The sequence below is a fragment of the Hemicordylus capensis genome, chromosome 14, assembly GCF_027244095.1.
Source record: "Hemicordylus capensis ecotype Gifberg chromosome 14, rHemCap1.1.pri, whole genome shotgun sequence".
NCBI lineage: Eukaryota > Metazoa > Chordata > Lepidosauria > Squamata > Cordylidae > Hemicordylus > Hemicordylus capensis.
In genome coordinates this window covers 3,117,260-3,140,495 of record NC_069670.1, presented here as the reverse complement: position 1 = coordinate 3,140,495, position 23,236 = coordinate 3,117,260, and the positions used below count along the sequence as shown (strand labels likewise).

At 50.9% G+C, this 23,236-nt stretch overlaps 1 protein-coding gene across 7 annotated transcripts in view; it reads left to right on the top strand.

The window, feature by feature from the left end:
• CELF3 (CUGBP Elav-like family member 3) overlaps positions 1-23,236 on the top strand; it is a 73,289-nt gene that overhangs the window by 4,860 nt on the left and 45,193 nt on the right. For 3 of the 7 annotated variants that reach the window (XR_008312148.1, XM_053277400.1, XM_053277401.1), the window contains exon 2: positions 12,970-13,052. The exons of 1 other annotated variant lie outside the window; for it this stretch is intronic. Coding sequence is in view for 1 of the 6 variants with exons in the window: in XM_053277400.1 (XP_053133375.1) it covers positions 12,970-13,052 (83 nt within the window). In the remaining 5 variants the exon portion in view is untranslated. Of the gene's footprint in view, positions 1-7,484; positions 7,504-10,397; positions 10,417-12,969; positions 13,053-20,944; positions 20,965-23,236 lie in introns of those variants that run through there. 3 more of the 7 variants (XM_053277404.1, XM_053277403.1, XM_053277406.1) reach the window with 3 other exon arrangements.

Here is a 23,236-nt window from a genome sequence, read left to right as displayed (position 1 = left end):
CACACACACACCACTCATGGTCTTAAAGGATGATTGCTTAGAAATAGGTCCTGCTGAAATCAAGAAGACTTGCTTCCAAGAACACACATTTAGGATCCAGAGGTTTTATTTCTCTGTCTTGTCTGCGTGCTTAAAAAAAACCAAAACTGCCAGACCTCAAAATGCATGGTTTTTTAATATATATATTTTAAAGCAACATGTTACAGACTCTGGTCTGCAACCAGGTCTGATGCTTCAAACCCCTCCTTTTTATATAACTGTGATTTTTCAATAATTCAAAGTGTGAAATCGGCTTCCATTTCCAGGAAACTCTCAGGGTTTGTATGGTGTGTTACATGGCAGACATGTGCCCCCCCCCCCCCCACACACACACACACACGGCAAGCATTTGGGCTGTTGGAGTTGGTTGGTCTGTTTAGGAAAGGAGAGGAAAGTGTGCTTGGAGAATAAACAGAAAACATAAACAAGGCTTTTAAAGACGGAATACAAAGCATAACCGAGATTTCTTAGGCAGGAGGTGTGGGAGGATATTTTGCTTGTGGGGGGAGAGATGAAGGCAAATGGAGACTCAAATCTGCTTTTATAACATGGGGGTAGCTTAATAAGTCTGAGAATGAGCCTCGAAAATAATTAAAGACGAGCCTCTTCTGCTTCCCCTCGATAAACGTTTTCAAGGCCGGCTGAGCCCACTAGGTGGTACAGGTGGCTGCCTAGGGTTACAGGGTTCCCGGGGCGCCGAGCTCTTCCGGACTGCCCCGTAGGGGAACAACCTTATCCTCCAAAATTCATAGGACCGACATGCTCCAAGGTGTGGGGCAGTTGTGCCCCCCACATTGCAGACCATTTTTTCTCCTTTTGCCATGCCACTGGACAGAGCGACATAGGAAGCTGCCTCCTACTGAGTCAGACCCTTGGTCCATCTAGCTCAGTGCTGTCTACACTGACTGGCAGCAGCCCTCCAAGGTTTTCAGTCTCTATCCCAGCCCTACCTGGAGACGCTGCTAGGGATTGAACCGGGGGCCTTGGGCGTGCAAAGCGGATGCTCCCCACCAGGCCTCCTCTTTTTGCTCTCTTCATTTGTATGGAACTGGGTACAAGATTTCTGCAAATTGTGGGTGGGTTTGAAAATAAATGTTGCTGAGAGTAGCATCATATTACCGACCCTGTTTGCCCTGATCTGGGGGGTGTCTCTTTCAGCCCTATAGGGAAGGATAAGTAATTTGGAAGATCACTCCGAAAAGAAACAGGCAGCCAAAATCTAATCTCTTAATTGTGCCGGAGGGAATAGCTTGTTATAATGTCAAAGAACATTAACTAACACACACAAAAGGAAGGTAGGTGGGTTCAGAGTTACGCTTCTGTTGGCATGGATATTGTTTAAGGAGCGGAAGAGCCCTGCTGGATCTGGCCAAAGGCCGTCAGGAGGCTGTCTGCTGAGTCAGACCTTTGGTCCGTCCAGCTAAATGTTGTCTACACTGACTGGCAGCGGCTCTCCAGAGCTTCAGGCAGGAATTTTTCTCGGCCCTTCCTGGAGATGCACACTTGAACCCAGAACCTCCTGCACACGAAGCAGATTCTCTGCCTCTGAGCTACGGCCTCGTCCCCAAAGCACTACGCAGGATTTGAACCACAGTGGCTGATTTTCTAAGAATAAGCATTTTTCTGGTCCTGGTCCACCTAGGCCAGGGCTGCGCCACTTCGGCTGTCCTGCAGAATTGGGACTTCAGCTCCCACAATCCCCAACTGGAGCTGGGGGTCACGGGTGCTGCCGTCCAAAAAACAGCTGGGGGGCTGAAGTTATGCAGCCCTGATCTAGACAAACATCCTGTTTCCAACAGCAGACAACCGGCTGTCTCTGGAAAGCCCCCCAGGAGATCCGTAGCCTTCCTCTTTTTATGTACCAGCACTTGACACTCTGTGGTATACTTCCCTTGTACATGGAGGTTCTGCTCCTCACACCCTTAGCTAATGGCAACATAGGAAGATCCCCAGCGGATCATTAAGGATTTATGGAGTCTGCCACCTAGTTCCCCACAGTGGGCAGCCACACCCAGAAATTCACAAGCGGGACACGGAGGCCAGAGGCCTAGTTTGCCACTGACAAATGAGAGTGAGAAGCTTCTCTCCATCTGCTCTTCTTTCAGAAGACTGAATCGAAAGAATCGTAGGGTGTTTGTGTGCATGTGCTGGTTCTCCCTTGGCATTTATCCAGTGAGTTTCCCAAAGCAGCCTTTGCACCTGATCCAAACCAGTCCTTCCTGTGGTATCAGCACATGATCAAGAGCACTGTGCTTTTATTTTTTATTTCAAAACAAAACTAAACACCATTTAGATCCTGCTCTTCCTCCAAGGAGCCCAAAGCGAGGTACGTGGCTATGTGAGGTAGGTTAGGCTGAGAGAGAAGTGATGGGCCCAGAGTCACCCAGTGAATTTCACAGCTGAACAGGGATTTGAACCCGGGTCTCCCTGATCCTGGTCCAGCGTTCTAACCCGTAGACCACCCTTGCTCTCTTTTGCAAGTCGATCTCCAGCTTAAATTCTCCGAAAGTCTAACCCCACCCCCACTCCCTAGAAAAGGTAGGGGTGTGTGTGTGTGTGTGTGTGTGTGTGTAAGTAAAAGACAATTCAAGTTTTGGATAACCATAGCTCAATTGCCACCCCAGTAGCAATTCCATCTTCCCACTTCCGATAGGCTGGAAGGGTGTGGTTCTTGTTAGCCATATGGAAATAAACTTAGGGACATAGGAAGCTGCCATATACTGAGTCAGACCCTTGGTCCATCTAGCTCAGTATTGTCTACCCAGACTGGCAGCAGCTTCAGGCAGGGGTCTTTCTCAGCCCTATCTTGGAGATGCTGCCAAGGAGGGAACTTAGAACCTTCTACTCTTCCCAGAGCGGCCCCATGCCTTGAGGGTAATCTCTTACAGTTCTTATGCATGTAGCCTACCCAAACTGGCGGCGGCTTCTCCAAGGTTGCAAGCAGGAGTCTCTCTCAGTCCTATCTGGAGATGCAGCCAGAGAGGGAACTTAGAACCTTCTGCATGCAAGCAGGCAGGTGCTCTTCCCAGAGCGGCCCCATCCCCAAAGGGGAATATCTTCCAGTGCTCACACATGCAGTCTCCCATCCAAATGCAAACCAGGGTGGACCCTGCTTAGCAAAGGGGACAATTCATGCTTGCTCCCACAAGACCAGCTCTCCTCTCATAGATTGGGTGTCAGGTTGAGGGAACTTGGAACCTAGATGCTCTTCCCAGAGCAGCTCCATCCCGAGGGGAATTATCTTGCAGTGCTCACACATCAAGTCTCCCATTCATATGCAACCAGGGCAGACCGTGCTTAGCTAGGGGACAAGTCATGCTTGCTACCACCAGACCAGCTCTTCTCTGTCAGGAATTTGGAGCACACTGTGCATAACCAGAGTGCCTTTGTGTTTACAACGGAAGGCCCCTGCCACTTCCTGCTCTGCTGTTCGCCCCACGGAGCGCAGCACTGAAGAGTCTTTTGTTGGCATCGTGATTTGTGTGGGCGAAAGCCAGGGAGGCTCGTAGCAAAAGCGGGGATGATTGCTGGTTATGCCAGAGGCCTCCTGGGGTTGCAATGAACCCCGGGGCACCAGTTGTTTATTAGCACAAAAGCGCGGGCGTGCTGGATGAGACCAAAGGTCCATCTGACCCAGAACCCAGTTTTCAACAGTGGACAGCTAGATGCCCCACAAGCAGGGTGCGAAGGAAATAGCCCTCTCCTGCTGCTTCCCAGCAACTGGTGTTGCAAATCCACCTCAATATAGACTGCTCCTGGGCATGGAGGTTCCACACAGCCATTATGGCTAGGCAGTGATAGACGACTCTTCCTCTCTGAATTTGACTAATCACCTTTTGAAGCCATCCAAAAGTGAAAGGCCCACAACAACCCTGTTGGGTAGGTTAAGGCTAAGGGAGAAGCGACTGGCCCAGAGTTACCCAGTGAGGTTAATGGCCGAACAGGGATTTGAACTCGGCTCTCCACAATCCTAGTCCAGCCCCCTAACCACTGCACCACCCCTCAGCTCTCTCATGAATCAACAAACCTCCTTATACGATCTGATTGGTGGCCAGATCAGTGACTCAAGCATTGATGCAACAGAGACTGGCCATTCTGCAGTGCCTTGGCATTGGGAGCCATGGAATGATCCACTCTCGCCCTGTTATATGGCCAAAGTTCTTGCCTTTTTATTATTGAATTAAGTTACCTCTCATCAATCACTGGCAACCTTTTCAGGACTCACCATTGTGCCCCAGCACAAAGAGTGAGAACAACTCCTCCTCTCTTCCCTGCACCCCGTACCATTGATCGCTCCATCCCATCTTTCCATTTTTCTTTGTAACTCCTGAGCAGTTGGGGGGTTGGTAAACATTCCGTAGCCCCTCGACAGCTGAGCCAAGAGAGGTGGGATTCCACTGACTGAAGGCAGGGCTCTCACAGCCGATAGCTATAACTCTTTGAGAGGAGAGCTGGTCTTGTGGTAGCAAGCATGAATTTCCCCCTTTGCTAAGCAGGGTCCACCCTGGTTTGTATTTGAAAGGGAGACTACCTGTGTGAGCACTGTAAGATAGAGGCCGCTCTGGGGAGAGCACCTGCATACGGAAGGTTTCAGGTTGCCTCCCTGACAACATCTGCAAGACTCTCCTGTCTCAACCTTGGAGAAGCCGCTGCCAATCTGTGTAGACAATACTGAGCTAGGGGCACTGATGGCCTGACTCAGTATAAGGCAGCTTCCTGCGTTCCTGTTGAGGTTTTAAAGTCTGTATTTATCCCGTTTTTTGCCCCTTCTCCTTGTGTCAAGTTTGTCTGATTTGGGTACAGATGGGCAAAAAAATCTGATACCTTTTCCAACACTCTCTGTGTGACTGTATTAAGTCTCCCCAAAGAGCACCCTGAGGTGCCGTTGCAAACAGATATGGGGATGTAAATACCCATTTCAACTCTGATGCTTTGCAAACAGGCAGGGTTCATCAGCAAAAGGCTCCTGTGTTCAGTGGGGCGGGGAAAGGGAATCTGGAAAACTAAAACAGAGATGTTTGCTGATGCAGTTGTGTGCCTGGGTGGGAAACACCATCCCGGTGATTTGAACCCAGGCCTGTCCCATCACATATATACCGTGGTAGGGTCTAGAACAAAAACCAGCTACGTATAGGGGGTTCTAAACCTCTCCAACGTAGTCTGCTCCCTGTCCAAATACTTTTCTTCTTAGCCAGTATTTGATTCCAGGAGTCACTGGATTTTAGAGTTGGAATGGACCTTGGATCCTCAGGCTAGGAAAAATGGTCATCTAGCATTGGATGCTCAGGCTAGGAAAGATGGTCATCTAGCCTCTCTTTGAAAACTTCTAGTGAAGAAGGGCCCACTACTGCATGAGGCAGTCTGTTCCACTGTCTAACAGCACTTACAGTCAGGAAGTTCCTCTAGCCTTAACCTGTTTCCATTCCTCCTTATTTATTTATTTATTTATTTATTTATTTATTTATTTATTTATTTATTATTTTGAAACATTTAATATACCACCCACTCCGAAGACTCCGGGCGGTGTACAAAAACAGGCAAACAAGGCAACATTAAAAATAACATTCTAAATGAAAAACTAAAGTAACTAACAAAAAACAAATAGGTAACTACAGGGCAAAAGCCTGGCGAAAAAGAAAAGTCTTCAATAGAGATTTGAAGATCAATAAGGAAGGGGCTAAAGGAATCTGGAGGGGAAGAGAGTTCCAGAGAAGTGGGGCAACAACCGAAAAGGCCCTTTTGCAGGTCTGAGAGCCCCGAACCTCTCAGAAATCAGGGACCGACAAGACGGCCATCTGAGATGATCTTCTGTCTGAGAGCCCTTCGGATATTTGAAGATGGCAATCATATCTCCCTTCAGACTTATAGCCTGGTGGGGAGAAAAGTGACGAGCGCCCAGAGAGATGGGGAGAGAATCTCGGCACCCCCAATCACCTGCCGCGTTTGATTTAAAAGTTGGGTCCCCATATCCCACTCCCTGCTTCCTACCTAGAGTGGAGCCAGGTATAAGCAAACTTAGTCTGTCCCACATAGTCGGGCCAACCTCTAATGGAAGAACCACACTTGAAACAATCGGTGCATGTAGCTAGTCCTCACTGAGGAAGGCATACAGGAGCTGGGTTCCGATATCCGGTGATGGTGTGGGTTTTTTTAAAGGCAAGGTTAAATAGGAAAGAAGCTGATGGCACTCCATGTAGGGCTGCCGTATGCTGGCTCTCCAAATCCGGGTGCCTAATTTGCATACATTGGCTTGAAAATGATTTTTGAGCACAATGGTGACTGCACGTTTTGCTCCATCACTACACTCCTACAAGGGCTAGAGCTTAGCTTTTAAAAAAAGAAATGAAAGCTGAAATCCGGGCGAATCTGGGTGGGCCGCTAAGCAATCTGGGTGAGATGCTTAAAATTCGGGTGAAACCCGGAATTCCGGGAGACATGGCAACCCTAATTCCATGGCTATCCATCCTTTCCCCACCTCCTTCTCTCTCTCTCTCTCTCTCTCTCTCTCTCTCTCTCTCTCTCTCTCTCTCTCTCTCTCAGCTTCTGTATTGAAATGGAAACGCCTCTCTATTTTCTGTCTATCTTCCAGTTATCCATCTGGTCTTGGTGCTTCAATTTCTGTCAGTCGCACAGGAGGCCTGCCGGAAAGAAAGATGGCAACCCCAGTTAGGGGCTTGGACTTAGGGAGGCTTTCTGCCTCTTAGCTAACACCACCAAATACCTGGCTGCAAACATTTTGGGGATGAAAAAAAATGCGCTTTGGAAATGTGAACATTTCCCTGGAAGAAGCAACCCTGGACGCCTTCCCACACATCCCCGCCCACATCGCTACTGCTATCCCCCAACATGCTGTGGCTTGTATTTCGTGTTTAAAAATGTGTCTTGGGAGTGGGGGGGGGGGGGCTTCTAATGTCTCTTTCAAAAGACTGAAGTCCCGTCTGAACTAGCCGGTGATGCAGTTATGAAGGTGATGACATCACTCCCTATGCGGCCTGTCACGGACTGAATGCGACGACATCACACCGCCCTGTAACCTATCAGATTGGACTGTTTCAGTGAGGGCAAACGAAGCCGGTTTCTTTGCCCTCACTGTGGATGGGTGGAAAGGAGGGAAAGCACAGCCTTGTTGCTAAGGCAACAGGGCCTACTCTTCCAAGGTGGCAAACCGAGGGGTGTTGGTCTGGTTGCCTTGGCAACAGGGATTCATCCCCCAGCCCCCAACACTTTTGCACCCTTCCATTAGGGCCCATGAAAAATGGTTGAGCACGAGGCTTTTTTTGGCAAGGGAAAGTAAAAATTGTCATGCAGTTGGGCTCCTGCCAGCTCAGCGGCACACATGTGTTGCCCTGTAGAGAAATATTTGAGGAGAGGAGAGATTTGAAATGAAGTTGGATGATAATTTGATCTTTGTGCCAGTGGGCATCTGATGCTTCTGTGTACGTCAAGGAGTTATTCCAAGAGCAGGTGTTATTTCCTATGTTTGGATTTTTCCACAACAATGGGGAAAACATTGTTTCTAATTAAGGTTATCCTTTCCCCCCCCCACCCCCCACACACACTTTCCCCCCAGACCGAGGTTCTCTGCCTTTAGAAGCATCATGGCAGGCAAAAATCGACAGACAGTGATGGGGTAGAAGCATCTGTTGAATTCTTGCCTGCTGTGCAAGGCCATTAAAGGCACTCCGGAGCCCGACTTCAAACCTGAACTCCAGGCTTCTGACCCTGAACTTCAGTGGCGGCGAGTCTGAGCACGTGCAGAGTGCTTTCCCCCTCCCCACTAAGTAACCATTGAGGTTAGGGGGAGTCGCTTCCGTTTGCTGCAGACTACGGTCCAAATACTAATAGTGGGCAAGGCCTCTGTGTCACACTCTCTCTGGCAGGCAGAAGCAGAAAACATATGTAGATAGCCAGTTTACCTAATATATGCATGCAACTAAATCCATCTTCTTTTTTCCCAATGCAGGGTTTTGTTTTGTTTCTTGAAGCCTTTGGGCATTTCTTGTAGGTCACAGTGGCATATGGGCAGCTTGCCATTAAAATAAAGAACCGCTTTGCAGTGGTCCAGATCTGTTCCTGTCTGACCACTTGCAGGATAGTTTCATTTGCCAGAGGAAAGTGATTTCTGCTAAGCAGGGCCGCTTCCAGAATTTGCTTCATCCCACTTCACCAGTCTTGTTTCCTGTGTGGAGCTGCAGCATTCAGAATCCTCCATAATTCTATTTTCCATTTCCAAATTTTGCTGCAGCTGCTTCTGTTTCTTTCTGTTAATTCATGGTTTTTATCTGTGTCAGGGGCACCCTTTCCATGAGGCACGTTGCCTCAGGCCGCAGGTTACTGGGGTGCCAACCGACACCCTCCTGCCTCCACTTCTCAAATTTAAAAATGCAATTCTGTGCACAAGGGCATCCAAGTTCTTTTCGTGCTGTGTTTCACAGACATGCATCTGCACTTGTGCGCACGGCTAAAGGCCGCCAAAAAGAGCCGAATTTACGTGATGGTTCAAACGCTTGAATTGAGATTCGTTTTTGCAAGGTGTCTTCCTGGCACGCAGGAGTGCGCATGTGCATCAGCAACACTGTGCACCAGAAGCACCGTGATGCCATCGCATGCGCAGTCGTGCCAAGATTGCTTCTTTGCAGTGTTTCCTTAGTGCACTCGGGCACATTAGAGAGAGGAATGAAAGAGGCCAACCAACAGAAGGAGTGACTGTGCATGCGACTGCTGCAAGGTGCTTTTGCTGCAAGGTTTAACTGGGGCACACATGCACACAGGGGCACACGTGCACCCCCGCGCACTGGAACAGCCCCATGCAAAAAGGATTCTCCAAGTGTATGAACCATCACGTACCTTGGGCTTTTTTTGGTGGCGTTTATCAATGTGCACATGTGAATCCGTGGAACAGAGCCGCAGAAAAACTGTGCATGTTTCCACTGGAAAACATGTTTGCTAAATTTCCCCAGATAAATGGGGATTCAGGAGGCATGGACGAAAGGGCAGAGAGAACCAGAAGAACAATAAAGGAACAAAATCCACTCAGCCTTAAGCATCTGCGCGGCACCGGCCTTTCCCCTGCCCAGCAGAAAATCAACTCCTGGCAGCCCGTCTGCTCAGCCCGCGTGGCACCGTAAGAAGGGCCCACTGGAGTGCGACAGCGTTGCTTTTCCACCTCGCTGCTTCCCACGACAGGCTCGCTGGCAGGGAGTCTAAATATAGACTCGGCGCTCCTGCTCGGAAGAAAAGAAACATATTTTGCTCATACATTTTTGAAGAAGGGGGGGAGAGAGGAAGGGTGGGGTGCTGATTCACATCGGAGCGAGCCCGCTCTCTTTCTAAACTGGCATCTATCACCTCGGAGAGCGAGGCAGGCAGGCAGAAGGATCCACAGGAAAAGCACGACCTCGGAGCTTGCTAGCTGTGTGCGCTCTGGCGTGTGTGTGTGTGTGTGTGCATGTGCGTATCAGCCAGCTTGCACATGCATGGGTTCTCACTACTTGGAGGCTGTGCAGCCGCATGTTTGAATGGACTGCACATGAAATCTCTATGTAGCTGTCTCGAGAGGAGAGCTGGTCTTGTGATAGCAAGCATGACTTCTCCCCTTAGCTAAGCAGGGTCTGCCCTGGTTGCATATGGAAGGGAGACTAGAAGTGTGAGCACTGGAAGAGATTCCCCTCAGGGGATGGAGCCACTCTGGGAAGAGCAGAAGGTTCCAAGTTCCCTCCCTGGCTTCTCCAAGATCGGGCTGAGAGAGATTCCTGCCTGCAACCTTGGAGAAGCCGCTGCCAGTCTGTGAAGACAATCCTGAGCTAGATAGACCAAGGGTCTGACTCAGTATATGGCAGCTTCCTGTGATCCTATGATCAGTATCTCTAAGTTGATGTGGAAGTTTTAGGAACATAGGAAGCTGCCGTCCTACCCTTGGTCTATCTAGCTCAGTATTGTCTGCACAGACTGGCAGCGGCTTCTCCGTATATTTCCTCCATGTCGCTGAAAAGCATGAGAACTGCTTCTGCTGGAGAAGCCTGTGAATAGACCCCTTCCTCCTCCACCACAAAGGTGCACGCTCACGCTTTATAAGGCCATGCAAACTCACTGCAGCTTGCGGGAGTGGACCGTAGCTCGGTGGTATGGATGAAGCCGTCGCTCCATGGCAGAGCGTCTGCTTTGCATGCAGAAGCTCCCAGGTTCCCTCCCTGGCAGCATCTCCAAGCAGAACTGGGAAAGTCTCTGGCCCGAAACCTTGGAGAGCCGCTGCCAGTCAGTGTAGGCAATACTGAGCTAGACGACCCGTGGCCTGACTCAGTAGAAGGCAGCTTTCTTTGGAATGGAAAGGAATCTTTATTTTTCAGCCATCAACCAGACAAAAATACAAGACAATAGGTAAGTAGTAACTTCCAGCAAGCTTTCTGTGTGCCCATGACATAGTAAAATTATAGTTCTAGTAAATAATCCTAGTAAAAAGCAACAGAGGACCATGCAAGAGCAAAGAGAGGCCATCACATAGGAAGCTGCCATATACTGAATCAGCCCATTGGTCCATCTCCCTCAGTATCGTCTACACAGACTGGCAGTGACGCTCCAAGGTTTCAGGCCGGAGTCTTTCCCAGCCCTGACGTAGGATCGGGCTGTACGCCTGCAGTCCTGAATCAAGGCGCAAGAGATCCAGGCTGACACAGGAACAACACCCAATCCATCTCTTTTGCCACCTCAGTGATGCCTTTTAGTAATCTGGCCTGCAGTTTAATTTCTGGTTGTCTCTCATCCCAACAAGCATTGTAAAATTGGGAGCAGTTTCATGCATGCTTTGGGTAGAAGAAAAAGGAGGAAATTGGGTGGTTGACCAGCGCAGATTCTCCCGTTTAAATTTCTTCAAGGGATTCTCGCTCTCCCGTCTCTCACGCCGGTTATTTTTAGCCTTTTGCGTTTGGGTTGCCAGTGGGAAGATGTGAAATCAGTCAAGCCTGGGTGAGAAATGATATTGCAAAAGGCCTTTGCTGGGATGTGGGATTTGGGATTGGAAGATGTGGAGGGGTCTGTCTGTCTGTCTGTATTTATTTGGTGCTGCTGAGCTGACTGTTACGGAATTAATTTCTGTTCAGTTAGCCACAGCAAGGAGAAGGTGGATCTGGAGCGACTGGCAGATCTGAGTGACTTGCACCAGACTCCCAATTCTGGACTGCTTAATTCACAGTTATGGGTCTCTGAGCCTCAGTGTGCCTCAGCTGTAAAATGGGTCTCCGCTCTTGAGCATAAAGGCACAACCTGCCATTGCTTAGAACTGCATGCGAAGGAAAACATTTCCCACAGCTGGACTAGCAGTAATTGCTTCTCTTTGGTGTTCCTCACTTGTCAAATATGAATATTAATCATTCCTTGTCTTGGAGCCGGTCTTTGTGCCATTTTGGTGGCTTGGTGGAGAATTCTGTGTTGGAATCTCTGATCTGTAGTAACGTGCATGCAGGTTTGTCCTTGTGTATGCCACTTCTCCCAGTCTATGGACTAGAGCAGGGATTCTCAATGTTGGGTCCCCAGATGTGATTGGACTTCAACTCCCATAATCCCCAGCCCCAGTGGCTTTTGGTTGGGGATTATGGGAGCTGAAGTCCAATAACATCTGGGGACCCAAGGTTGAAAATCCCTGGACTAGAGGGTGCTTGGCTTCTCCCCATAGCCGCCATTTTGCATCTCACTCCAGTTGGTGAACCGTAGGGTAAAAGACAAAGCAGGTCCCACAGACCTGAGGTCTGCCCAGCCATGAGCTACAACACTTTTTTAAAGTGCTGGGGGGGGGGCTTTAAAATCAAAGAGGGGGGTCCTATCCTCCTCTCCACCCCTGAAAGGCACCTCCTGCAAACCAGGAGTGGGTTATGTGCCCGAAGCACAATCTAGGCAGAAGTGGGCATCGGTGGTAAATATAATCTATTGGTGGTAGTTCAGATAACCTTTCATTAGGGGAGAGCTGGTCTTGTGGTAGCAAGCCTGACTTGTCCCCTTAACTAAGCAGGGTCCACCCTGATTGCATATGAATGGGAGCCTAGATGTGTGAGCACTGAAAGATATTCCCCCCTTAGGAGATGGAGCCGCTCTGGGAAGAGCAGAAGGTTCCAAGTTCCCTCCCTGGCAGCATCTCCAAGATCGGGCTGAGAGAGACTCCTGCCTGCAACCGTGGAGAAGACACTGCCAGTTTGTGAAAACAATACTGAGCTAGATGGAACAAGGGTCTGACTCAGTATATGGCAGCTTCCTCTGTTCCTATTTATCTTCCCGCTTGGAATTAGGACCATAAGAAGCTGACGTATACCCTTGACCCTTGGTCCATCTAGCTAAGTATTGCCTACTCTGACTGGCAGCGGCTCTCCCAGGGTTGCAGGCAGGAGACTTTCCCAGCCCTTCCTGGAGATGCTGCCAGGCATTGAACCTGCCACCTTCTGCCTGCCAAGTTCCACTGAGCTAGGAGAAGCCAGATGAGTATCTCGGATATAACCGACAGCCCCAGGCCCTTCCAACATAACGGCCTTACCCATCTATATTGTTTTTTTGCTGTTTGAACTGTCATGGCTTCCCCCAGGGGATCCTGGGAACTGTAGTTTGACAAGGGTGTGAAGACTTCGCCTTTGCATAAGGAGAGCAGAGGAGCCCCTTCTGGATCAGACAAAAATGTCCATCTGGCCCAGCCACCTGTTTCCAGCCGTGGACAGCTGGATGCTTTCAGGAAGCCCGCGTGAACAGGCTGTCGAGGAAGCGGCCTCCCCGACACTTGCTCCCCAGAAGCTGGTGTTCAGAGCTAGACTGCCCCTGGACGTGGAGGTTCCGGGGAGCGGGCTGTGTCTCTTGGTACAGCGCCTCGCACACACAGTTGTCCCTTGAGCAGTAACAAAGTGCAATATTGGTTGCGTTCCAGCGTTAATCCTTTTTGCCCCTCTTCTCTTCCAGGATGCGCTTTCCTGACCTACTGTGCCCGCGAATCTGCCCTCAAAGCCCAAAGTGCTCTTCATGAGCAGAAAACACTGCCAGGGGTAAGTCCAAGGGGGCCGTTCTTCTCTCCACCGGTTCTGTGGGTGGCCCGTTCCACTCCCCACCCCACCCTCGGCAACCTCCCTTACCTCCTGCCGGGAAAGCTCTTAACGAAAGCTTTTTCTCTGCCTGGTCTGTGCGAGCATTTGGGGCAGCCATATGGCCGTTCCTCTCAAGGTTGCCAGGAGAGCAACAGGTGGGCCGATCTGGTTGAAACCACCCACATCCACAGCTCTCCTTCCCGCCCAGGGTGGATTCTTCCCAGGAAGGGAGCTTTCATTATGTGCTTGCTTAAAATATGCCTGGTGCAATACTGCTCGGGGTGGCTCACAGAAATGACGAGACTGTCATAAAACCGGACATTAATCAAATAAGTCAAATCACTAGAAGCAGGACTCCGTTCTAACCAGATTGAAAAGTTCAAAAAAGCCGCCAGTTATCACTGCGGATAAAGCACTAAAACGCCTCTCGAAAAAGATGTTTTGTCAGATGCTTCAGTGAGGGAGGGAGCCTGATGGCATTCTTCCGGGGAGTGTTGCAAAGCCGAAGGGCCACAACCAAAAAGGCCCTGTCTCTTGTCCCCGCCAACCGGATCTCAGTGAGTGGAGGGGCCACGGGCAGGGCTCAAGGTGTCCTCTGAGCTGTGTGTGTAGGGTGAATTAAATGTGCACAGTCCCTCTTGGGTACAGCCCAGACTCTCTTTTCCCTCTCTGCCCTTGGCCTACTGTGCCCTACTAGGGTATAAGTTAAGCAGCCAGCCCCTGTGCAAACATGTGTGTGTTTGTTTATTTATTTGCTGCTGGGGGTGGCTTGCAACATTAATAAAATAAATACAATGCAGAACGATCCAAAAAATAAAATTAAAAGAAGTTACACAAGACCAGACAAAAACCCCATTTAAAAGTTTCAACACTGCAAAGTTTCAAATTAAAAGTTCTGAGGCGAAAGCCACAAACTAAGAAACCTACTGGATATAAGCAGCGCACAAAACGTTTTAAAAACCTCTCTAAAAAGATGCGTCTCGTCTCTTAAAAACAGTGAGGGAGGAAGCGTCTTAAAAACACTTGAGTAGTCAAGGTTCATCAGGCAAAACGTCAGCAGCGGGATTTGAACCGAAATCTGAAGGACTGTGTTTGGAGCCTAAATCGAGTAGTCTCGGGTCAACCGCCAAAACAGGAGACAGTAAAAGTCCTGGAAGTGTATTCTGCCATGCAGCGGTTTGGGGCCATTTATTTATTTGTTGATCTACAATGTGAATATCCCACCTCTTGAGCCCTTGAGACGCTTTGCAAACAAAAAACACAAAACACCCCGTTCAAACAATATTAAAGGCCAGCCATGGAAGTGGTGTGAGGAAGTTGCACAAAATCCCAGAAGGCTTAGAAAAGAAGTGAAGCAAAAATAAAGGTGGGAGCAGCCAATAAGTGGGGATTGTTGTGAAAAGCGCGAGAGAGAGAGTCTGGCAGCTTAAAGATAGCCGTGAGCACGCCAGGCGTGTTTGTCTAGGAGGGGACCATCCCAGGAAATGCTTGGTCCAAACCTGCCTGATCTCCGAAGGGAGGCCCCTAGAAGGCCAAAAAAAAGGATTTTTAAGGTTATATGCCAGCTTTGGGCTGCGTGGTGTTTTGCTTTCCTTGGGAGGTACATTCTAGAATCTGAACTTAGGGTGCGTTTATTTGCACAAACTGCGCTTTGAGAGGCTTATAGGCCAGAGGCCAGCAGAAGCTGTTCTCACGCAGAATAAGATTGCGGAATTCTGGAGGGGAGCTGTGTCAGATTACAGGCCCTCGTCATAGTTTTGAATGCTTCCCCCGATGCCCAAACATAGCAGAGCTTCCTGTCTGGAAAGAGTTGCACACCGGCGAGAAAGATTTTGTTGTCCCTTTTCCTGAGACACAACTTTACTACGTGCAAGGGGTATCTTTTCTTTTCTCTTCTCTTTTCTGTACATTGGGGGAACAGCGCTGGAAAATAGGATCCCATCTCCTTATTGTCAGGAATTGCATGGTGCAGAATCCTGCCCCCTCGTTCTGCCCCACATGCTGATTGGCCCGTAAATGAATTGATCGTGGCGTTGGAACACACATCTGCCACCCCCGAGTTCCCTGCTTTCCCGCTGGTGGCGGTGGGTGGGTAAGGAAAGGGTCATAGCATCAACTCTGTGACTTTGACCCTGAAGGAGAGGTTGTCGGGCTTAATTTGAGCCCCCACATAAACCTTTGTGCTTAATGCCGGGTCTCAGCCCCAGAGACCTGTGATTGAAGCAGGTGCCTCTGAGCATGTACAGAGTCCTGGGTTGCTAGCACCGCTGTGGCAGCTCTTGTGTCTGAGGATTGCCGGGCAGGGGACCATACAGAGGTTCAAGGTGGACGTGAGCACTCGCCCAAGGCCTCTCGTTTGAGAGATTGATTACCGAGAGACGGACTCCGTCCCCGCAGAAGAAGAGACCCCCATAAAGACAGACCACCATCCCCCCAGCATCCTTGAGGGTCTCCTTTGCATATTGTCCTCCCCAAAAGGGACCCTCGTGCTTTTCTCTTCCCTTGCCCTTCGCTTTCTCTCATCCTGCCCCCCCAGCCCACAACGACAGAATCCAAAGAATCGGAGGGAGGAGTGAAATCCAAGGACTTTGTTTCCCCGCCGCCTCCCTTGTGGATGTGGGGAGCAGATGTTTCTGCGTGTCTGCGGTCGGGAGCTCCCCCCTTTGTCTGTGGGGCAGGCTCTTTCTTTTCTTCCCTTCCTGCCACCTGCCTTCCCTTTCTACAGCTCTTTTATTCAGTGTGTGGCTTATTATTATTACTATTATTATTAATTTTTTTTTTTTTGGCACTGCGTTTTGCAGACAGCTACTTATCTCATCGCAAGCCATTTTGCTATTTAGATGGAGAAAGTTCTCAAGGAAAAACCCGTTTGCAGCAAAAGGACAAGGGGCTTAATCTGCCAGGTCCCCAGCAGGATAGGAACTCAGTTGACCTCTCTCTTCTGTTCCTGGAAGATAGGGCTGTAGCCGCGGGAGGGGCTTGTAGGGGTCTGGCCTCCTCACGGATCTCCCAGGCCACTCCCTGAATGTCCAGCTGTCAATGAAAAATCAAGTCTCTAGTCCCTTTGACTTGTGCAGCTATAGGGCAAAGTGTGTAGGCAGGGCTGTGTGTAACAATCAAAGCAAGAGGGTACAGCCAGGTACTGAGACCTGCACAAGCGATAATGAGTTTTTAAAAAGTACAGTATTTAGACTGAGTTCTCGGAGGAGAACTCTCAAAGGAGACGGAGCAGGGCTTAGGATTTATGACATGAGAGATGCTAGGACTTGAAGCCCCCAAAGTAAGCCCCCTTCCTTAACTGGCCAGGAGATGCGAGATCTCTGCTGCAACTCCGTTGCCAAAGATTTTCATTCCCAGATTTGTTTGTCGCGCCATCACTGTTCCTGGGAGTCTCCAGAATATTCCGGTTTGCATTTTCCGTCTCAACTGCAGGGCACTTTACCACCTGAGAGAGGCTGACGTGCCCAAGATCCTTCCTTGAATTTTCAGCTCCCATTTAAAAAGCAAGTATCTAGTCCCTTTGATTTGTGAAAATAGAAGCAGCACATCACAGCTGAGCTGACCAGGGATCTTTTTTCCTCCAGTGTCCAGTCCAGCCTCCCTTGGAGGTCCTGTCTTTCCCGATCACTCCTCCAGGCATTTTAGCTTCTCCAAAAATGTGGATCGACTCACTCAGACACAACCCTTTCCCTCCAAATCACTGGATTCTTGGGGGCTGACCGCAGTCAACCAGGTTTGGTTAGGAAGCAGACTCCACGTATTCGTATTCAGGTTCACCTTTCTTGATCAGATTTGTGGGTATTAGTGGTATAAAAGAAGGCACCCTGCATGTACTCAGGTGCACGCTTGTTAGGAGAGCTGGTCTTGTGGTAGCAAGTATGACTTGTCTCCTTTGCTAAGCGGCATGTGCCCTGGTTTGCATTTAAATGGGAGACTCCATGTGTGAGCACTGTAAGATATTCCCCTGACGGGAAGAGCACCTGTATGCTTGCATGTAGAAGGCTCCAAGTTCCCTTCCCGGCATCTCCAAGATGGGGCTGGGAGAGACTCCTGCCTGCAGCCTTGGAGGAGCTGCTGCCAGTCTGAGTAGACAGTACTGAGCTAGGTGGACCAAGGGTCTGACTCAGTATATGGCAGCTTCCTACGTTTCTGTGTACTCACAGGCTTCAGACAGAAACTCTAGAAGCAGAACTAAATCACAGGGAACATGGCTCCAATTAAATCCATGTAAATTTAAATCCATTAAATCTCAGCCCAACCTCTCCCGCTGTTTGTGTGAAACTGGTGTAATCCAACACCTCCCTAGACGGTGGGACCCCTTCTCCCCTAGCCCCAATGATTTTCTCTGGTTTGCCCCTGGAGGAAAAACTGTTGTCGCTGAAAGAAGGCCTAGAGCAGGGCTGTTCAAATTCGGCCCTCCTGCAGATGTTGGCCTACAACTTTGGGAAGAGAGCTGGACTGGTGGTAGCAAGCATGACTTGTCCCCATAGCTAAGCAGGGTCTGCCCTGGTTGCATCTGAATGGGAGACTTGATGTGTGAGTACTGGAAGAGATTCCCCTCAGGGGATGGAGCTTCTCTGGGAAGAGCATCTAGGATCCAAGTTCCCTCCCTGGCAGCATCTCCAAGACAGGGCTGAGAGAGAGACTCCCGCCTGCAACCTTGGAGAAGCCGCTGCCAGTCTGTGTAGAGACAATACTGAGCTAATACTGGGCCAAGGGTCTGACTCAGTATATGGCAGCTTCCTATGTTCCTAACTCCCATGATCCCTGGCTATTGGCCACTGTGGATGGGGACTGTGGGAATTGCCAGCCAAAAACAGCTGCGGGGGAGCCTAAGTTGAGCAGGCCTGGCCTAGAGTCATGCCCCCCCCCCAAATCCTTGCTAAAATGTTCAGGGAGTGGTTTTCCATCCATGGGGTGGACCTCCTGCTTCTTCAGGGGCATAGGGACACATGGGAAGGAATTCGAACCGGCAACCTTCTGCTTGTTAGTCAAGCATCTCCCCGCTGCACCACTTAAGGTGCTGGTCTTGTGGTAGTAAGCATCAATTGCTCCCCTTGCTAAGCAGGGTCCCCCCTGGTTTGCATTTGAATGGGAGATGACATGTGTGAGCACAGTAAGAGATTCCCCTCAGGGGATGGAGCCACTCTGGGAAGAGCAGAAGGTTCCAAGTTCCCTCCCTGGCAGCATCTCCAAGAGAGGGCTGAGAGAGACTCCTGCCTGCAACCTTGCAGAAGCCAGCCACTGCCAGTCTGTGTAGACAGTCCTGAGCCAGATGGGCCTGAGCTCGATGACTCAGTAGAAGACAACTTCCTATGTTCCTGTGTATTTGGTTTTCAGTGTGGGGGTAGTGGAGGTATCTTTTCTTTATTTATCTATCTCTAGATCAAATTTGTATGCTGCCCAGAACCTCCGTGTCTGGGCGGCTTGCAACAACATAAAACAAATTAAAACACAAAAGCAAACCTTAAAACAGTTTAAAACCGCCATTTAATTAAAAAGCTTGGGTGCAAAGGTAAGTCTTTAAGGGCTTCTTAAAAGGACTTTGATACCGAAGTCCACTCTCAAATGGGTCAAAACCAAGATAAGGAGAGGAGAGCTGGTCTGGTGGTCGCGAGCATGACTTGTCCCCTTAGCTAAGCAGGGTCCACCCTGGTTGCATATGAATGGGGGACTAGAAGTGTGAGCACTGGAAGATATTCCCCTTAAGGGATGGAGCCGCTCTGAGAAGAGTATGAGGTTCCAAGTTCCCTCCCTGGCAGCATCTCCAAGAGAGGGCTGAGGGAGATTCCTGCCTGCCACCTTGGAGAAGCCGCTGCCAGTCTGTGAAGACAACACTGAGCTAGTTGGACCAAGGGTCTGACTCAGTAGATGGCAGCTTCCAGGGTTGCAAAGTTTGAGAAGCGGGGGTTGTCGGGGTACGGCGGGGATGGGGAGCTTTTTGATGAGAAGGGTGGGAGTTTGTATTCCCAAGTGTGGCCAGGGACTCCTGACTTTATTTCCGATGCCTTCGGGGCGGGTTGCGCAGACTCTGTGGGATGAGGAAAGGTGTTCTGTGCGTGCTTCTTAGAGACTTAAGACTTGAGCCCTGGATGGTGGGAAAGCGAGTGATGGTGGGGCTCGGTCCCCACCCCCAGATCCCACCCGCCTCACTCCCCTGGGGTCTGTGAATGCTGGATGAGACGGGGATTCGGTCCAATCTCGCAGAGGCCGTTCTGGGTGGTGCTCCCGCACTTCTCCCTGTGGTCTAGGGATGTACAAAGGAATAAGGGGCTTGCCTTTCTGCCCCTCTCTTATGGTCTCCCCGGAGGCCTCACTTTGGCGGCCAGAGTGGGCTACAGGATTCTGGGCCAAACGGACCTTTGATCTGATCCGAGAGGCCCTTTAAAGTAAAGTTGTGCCATCGAGTCGGTGTCGACTCCTGGCGACCCCAGAGCCATGCGGTTTTCTTTTCTTCTTGGTCCTTAGGAATGGAACATCCACGTTCAGGGGCAGTTTCTCTGAATGCCAGTTGCCCGGAGGCTTGCTGCCGCCCTCCTGGCCTGCTTGCCGGCAGCATCTGGACATGGGCCATGTATGTCGGACTCAGTAGACCATTGCCCAGCTCTTCGTAGGGTCTGCAAGAAGCAGATGCTCCTCCCGGCCCGTCTGTCTGCAGGGTGGGGCTGGCGGTGACGTTTCCTTCCTTGGCCCCATCTGACCAACCGTGAGCTTTGTTTGGTCTCGACTCCTCTCTTTCTCTCTCTCCCCCCCCCCTCGTTTCCTGGCAGCTGTTTGCCTAGGGAGAAGATGGAGGCCCCCCCCCTCATGGGCAGCAGGTGTTTTACCTGCTGTTCTAATCGGTAGCATTGCAACACCTTTTCTTCCAGCAGGCCTGAACAATAACAGTCTCCTGGCTTTGTTTAAGGCCGTCCGTGAGAAGCCCACAGGAGGCTCCCGGAAGTAATAGCCCTCCCCCCCCCCCGCGTTGCTCCTCAGCACCTGGTCGAGGTAGACTCCTCCTGAACCGAGAGGCTCCATTTCGCTCTCGTGGCTCATAGACCTCTCTCTCCGTCCCCTTCACGTGACCCATCCCCTTTCTAAGTCGGAGGCCCTTGCCACCTCGTGTGGCAGGGAGTTCCGCAAGTGATCTGTGGCTCGTGTGCCGAAGCGTGCTTCCTTTTGTCTCGTTGCCCTGCCTACCACTTGGCAGACAAGTGTGGGCTGAAATCTCGCCAGCTTAAAAAGTGTACAAACCAAGGTTCCTGGTGCTTCAGGGGGGAGAGAGAACCCCTGTGCCTTTACAGGAGGGATTCTCAAAATTGGGTCCCCAGATGTGATTGGACTTCAACTCCCATAATCCCCAACCAAAGGCCACTGGGGCTGGGGATGATGGGAGTTGAAGTCCCATCACATCTGGGGGCCCAGCGTTGAGAATCCCTGCTCTGCAGTGCTCCGTCCCCTGCTCCCTTCCTCCACCTTGGCTTGCATAATCCCAACAAGTGCTGTGTGACGATATTTGAAATTGCAGCATCTCTGCCGAGAAGCAGCGAGGCGAATCCTCTTTCGCTTGTGCCATTTTTTTACCGGCTGCAGAACTGACGTTTGTTGGGCACGAAATTTGGGATTTCTTTTTCTTTCCTTTCCCCCCCGCTTTTTTAAGAATCAAATTGCCGTTCAGCCCTATACTTGACTCCTGGCCCCCTCTGCTGCGCGGCTTCTCTCGCCTCCCGTCTCCCTTTTGTTCAGGGACTCGGTCGATTATAAATATAGTCCCTTCTGCTCCGCGGATGGTGCGTCACCTGGCCGCCCGGTTGCTAGGTAACCGGCTGCAGTTGCCAGGTAAACATCATCCAGCGTGGCCTGTGGTGGGGCAGGATGCAAAGGGAGGCAGGTGTGTCAGATTGGGGGGGGGGCAGCTGAGCTAACAACAGCAAGAGTCCCCACTGGGGAGCAGTGACGCCCGGGGGGGGGGATTGCATCTGCAGACATGTGTCTGCCTTGTGTGTCGGGGGGGGGGGATCCACTCATGTCCTGGGGAGGGGCGATTCACATCTGGTTGGGTGTTTTCCTATTTCTATTTCTTTATCTGTTTTCTTAGAAGCTGGAGAGAGAGCATTCCAGGCCTCGGGTCATTGCAGGTCCCTTCCAGGGATGCTAGGTTTTCAACCCTGGTTGCGGGGAGAATTTTTTTCCCCGGGCGCGGCTTCTCCCACTGGCGGGAGCACAGGGAGGGAAAAGGGCCGCCTGCCGGGATTCTCTTCCCCTCTGCGCGGTTTGATAGAGGACCGGTGTGAGCTGGTGTGGTGTGGCGTGAGCCTCGATGCACACGTTTTCGGCATTTTGCAGAGGAAGATAAGCGTAAGAAAAGCCCTGCTGGGTTTGAAACAGAAGTCTAAGGAAGTCCCCACTCTGTTTCCACGCAGAGGCTAACCAGGTGCCTCTGGGAACCCGCAAACCGAGTCTGAAAGCAATAGCCCTCGGCCTTGTATGCCCCCAGCATCTAGCGCTCAGGTATACTGCCCTAGACCATGGAGGTTCCATTCCTGATGGTCTTGCGCAGCGAAATCCTGCTTTTTCTTCCCACCTTCCCTGCCCAGAGTCGCCCCTAAAGGTTGGCGGTCCCATTATAGTGGCAGCGGCGTGTAGATCTGGCCGGAGCTTTTAAAGCCCCAGGACTGCTTGATCCTGGGATATTTTGAGACGGCTGACCTTTCCGCACGCTGGCTCGCTCCCTCTCTCTCCCCCTCTCTCTCTCCCCTCTCTGGAGCAGTTTACCTCGGACGCCGTATCACCCTCCCCGGGTCACCGATGCTAAACAAACAGCAAGCGCTAACCCTGTGGTAAGATGCCGGCCACGCACGGCATGCTGGGATCTAAGGAGATTTGGGATTGGATTGGATAATCCCTCGATTTAGGCCTGGCGAAGCCGAGGCAAAGTGTGGGGGGGGGGAGCGGCGTGGGGGGAGGAGAAGCCGGATTAGAGCAGGTGGCACCCAGGCAAATGCCTTCTGATCTCAGAGAGCTGCCATGCCCTTTCTTGGTGGCGGAGAGACAGGAAGCCGCATGAAGCCACAGCCAGAAATCCCACCCAACCTCCTAGGCGAAAGTCTCGGGGCGGCTTGGCCTCCCCCGCCACTCAAAAGCACTTGTCCCACGAAGGACGAGACCCCCCCAATCCCAAGTAGTGGTAGCGGGTGCGAATTGCCCCTTTGCTAAGCAGGGTCTGCCCTGGTTTGCATTTGGATGGGAGACTGCCTAGGTGAGCGCGGCCGGATCTTCCCCTTAGGGGGTGGGGCCTCCGCGGAGTGCAAGAACATCTGCGTGCTTGCACACGTGGGAGGTCCCAGCCCTGGCAGCATTTCCAGGTAGGGCTGGGAAAGACCCCTGCCTGAAACCTTGGAGAAGCCGCCGCCAGTGAGTGTAGGCAAGACTGAGCTAGATGGACCAAGGATCTGACTCGGAATAAGGCAGCTTCCTATGTAGGGCCCATGGCAGTGAATCGTGGCCTGTGGCTGGCCAGCTGGGGCTGAGACCTATAGCTTGGTTTTAGCAGCCATGGGACACACCCCCAGCCCACATGCTTAACTTGTGATTAAAATGGGGGGGGGAATGTTTTAATGAAATTATCAACATTTCCCAGGAGGGTTCCTCGCGTCCCTCCCCAAGGCTGGGACCCCCGAAAAGGACGAATGCAGGTTCATATGACCTGGGCACCGTCTGCCTCCCGCTAGTCCCGGGTGTTGTGTCTTGAAGAAGCCCTCTGCGGTCCGGAGGTGTCACTCAGTTTTACTTGTGAGGTGGAGAGCTGGTCTGTGGGAGGAGAGCTGGTCTTGTGGAAGCAAGACCAACTCTTTGCTAGGCAGGGTCCACCCTGGTTTGCACTTGAATGGGAGACTAGAAGGACCGAGTCCCTATGATCCTTTCACTCTCCATGGAGAGGAGAGCTGGTCTTGTGGGTAGCAAGCATGACTTGTCCCCTTAGCTAAGCAGGGTCCACATCAACTGGGTGCTGTACATCAAAGATATACAGAAAACTTGCCCACATCCTCACAATATAAGTCAGATCTTGACTAGACTCCTGGAAGAAGAGCTTTTTTCCAGGATGGATGTCCATCTCCTCACTGTGCAGAAACAGAATTCAGACCTTCGTCCCAGCTGGTTAT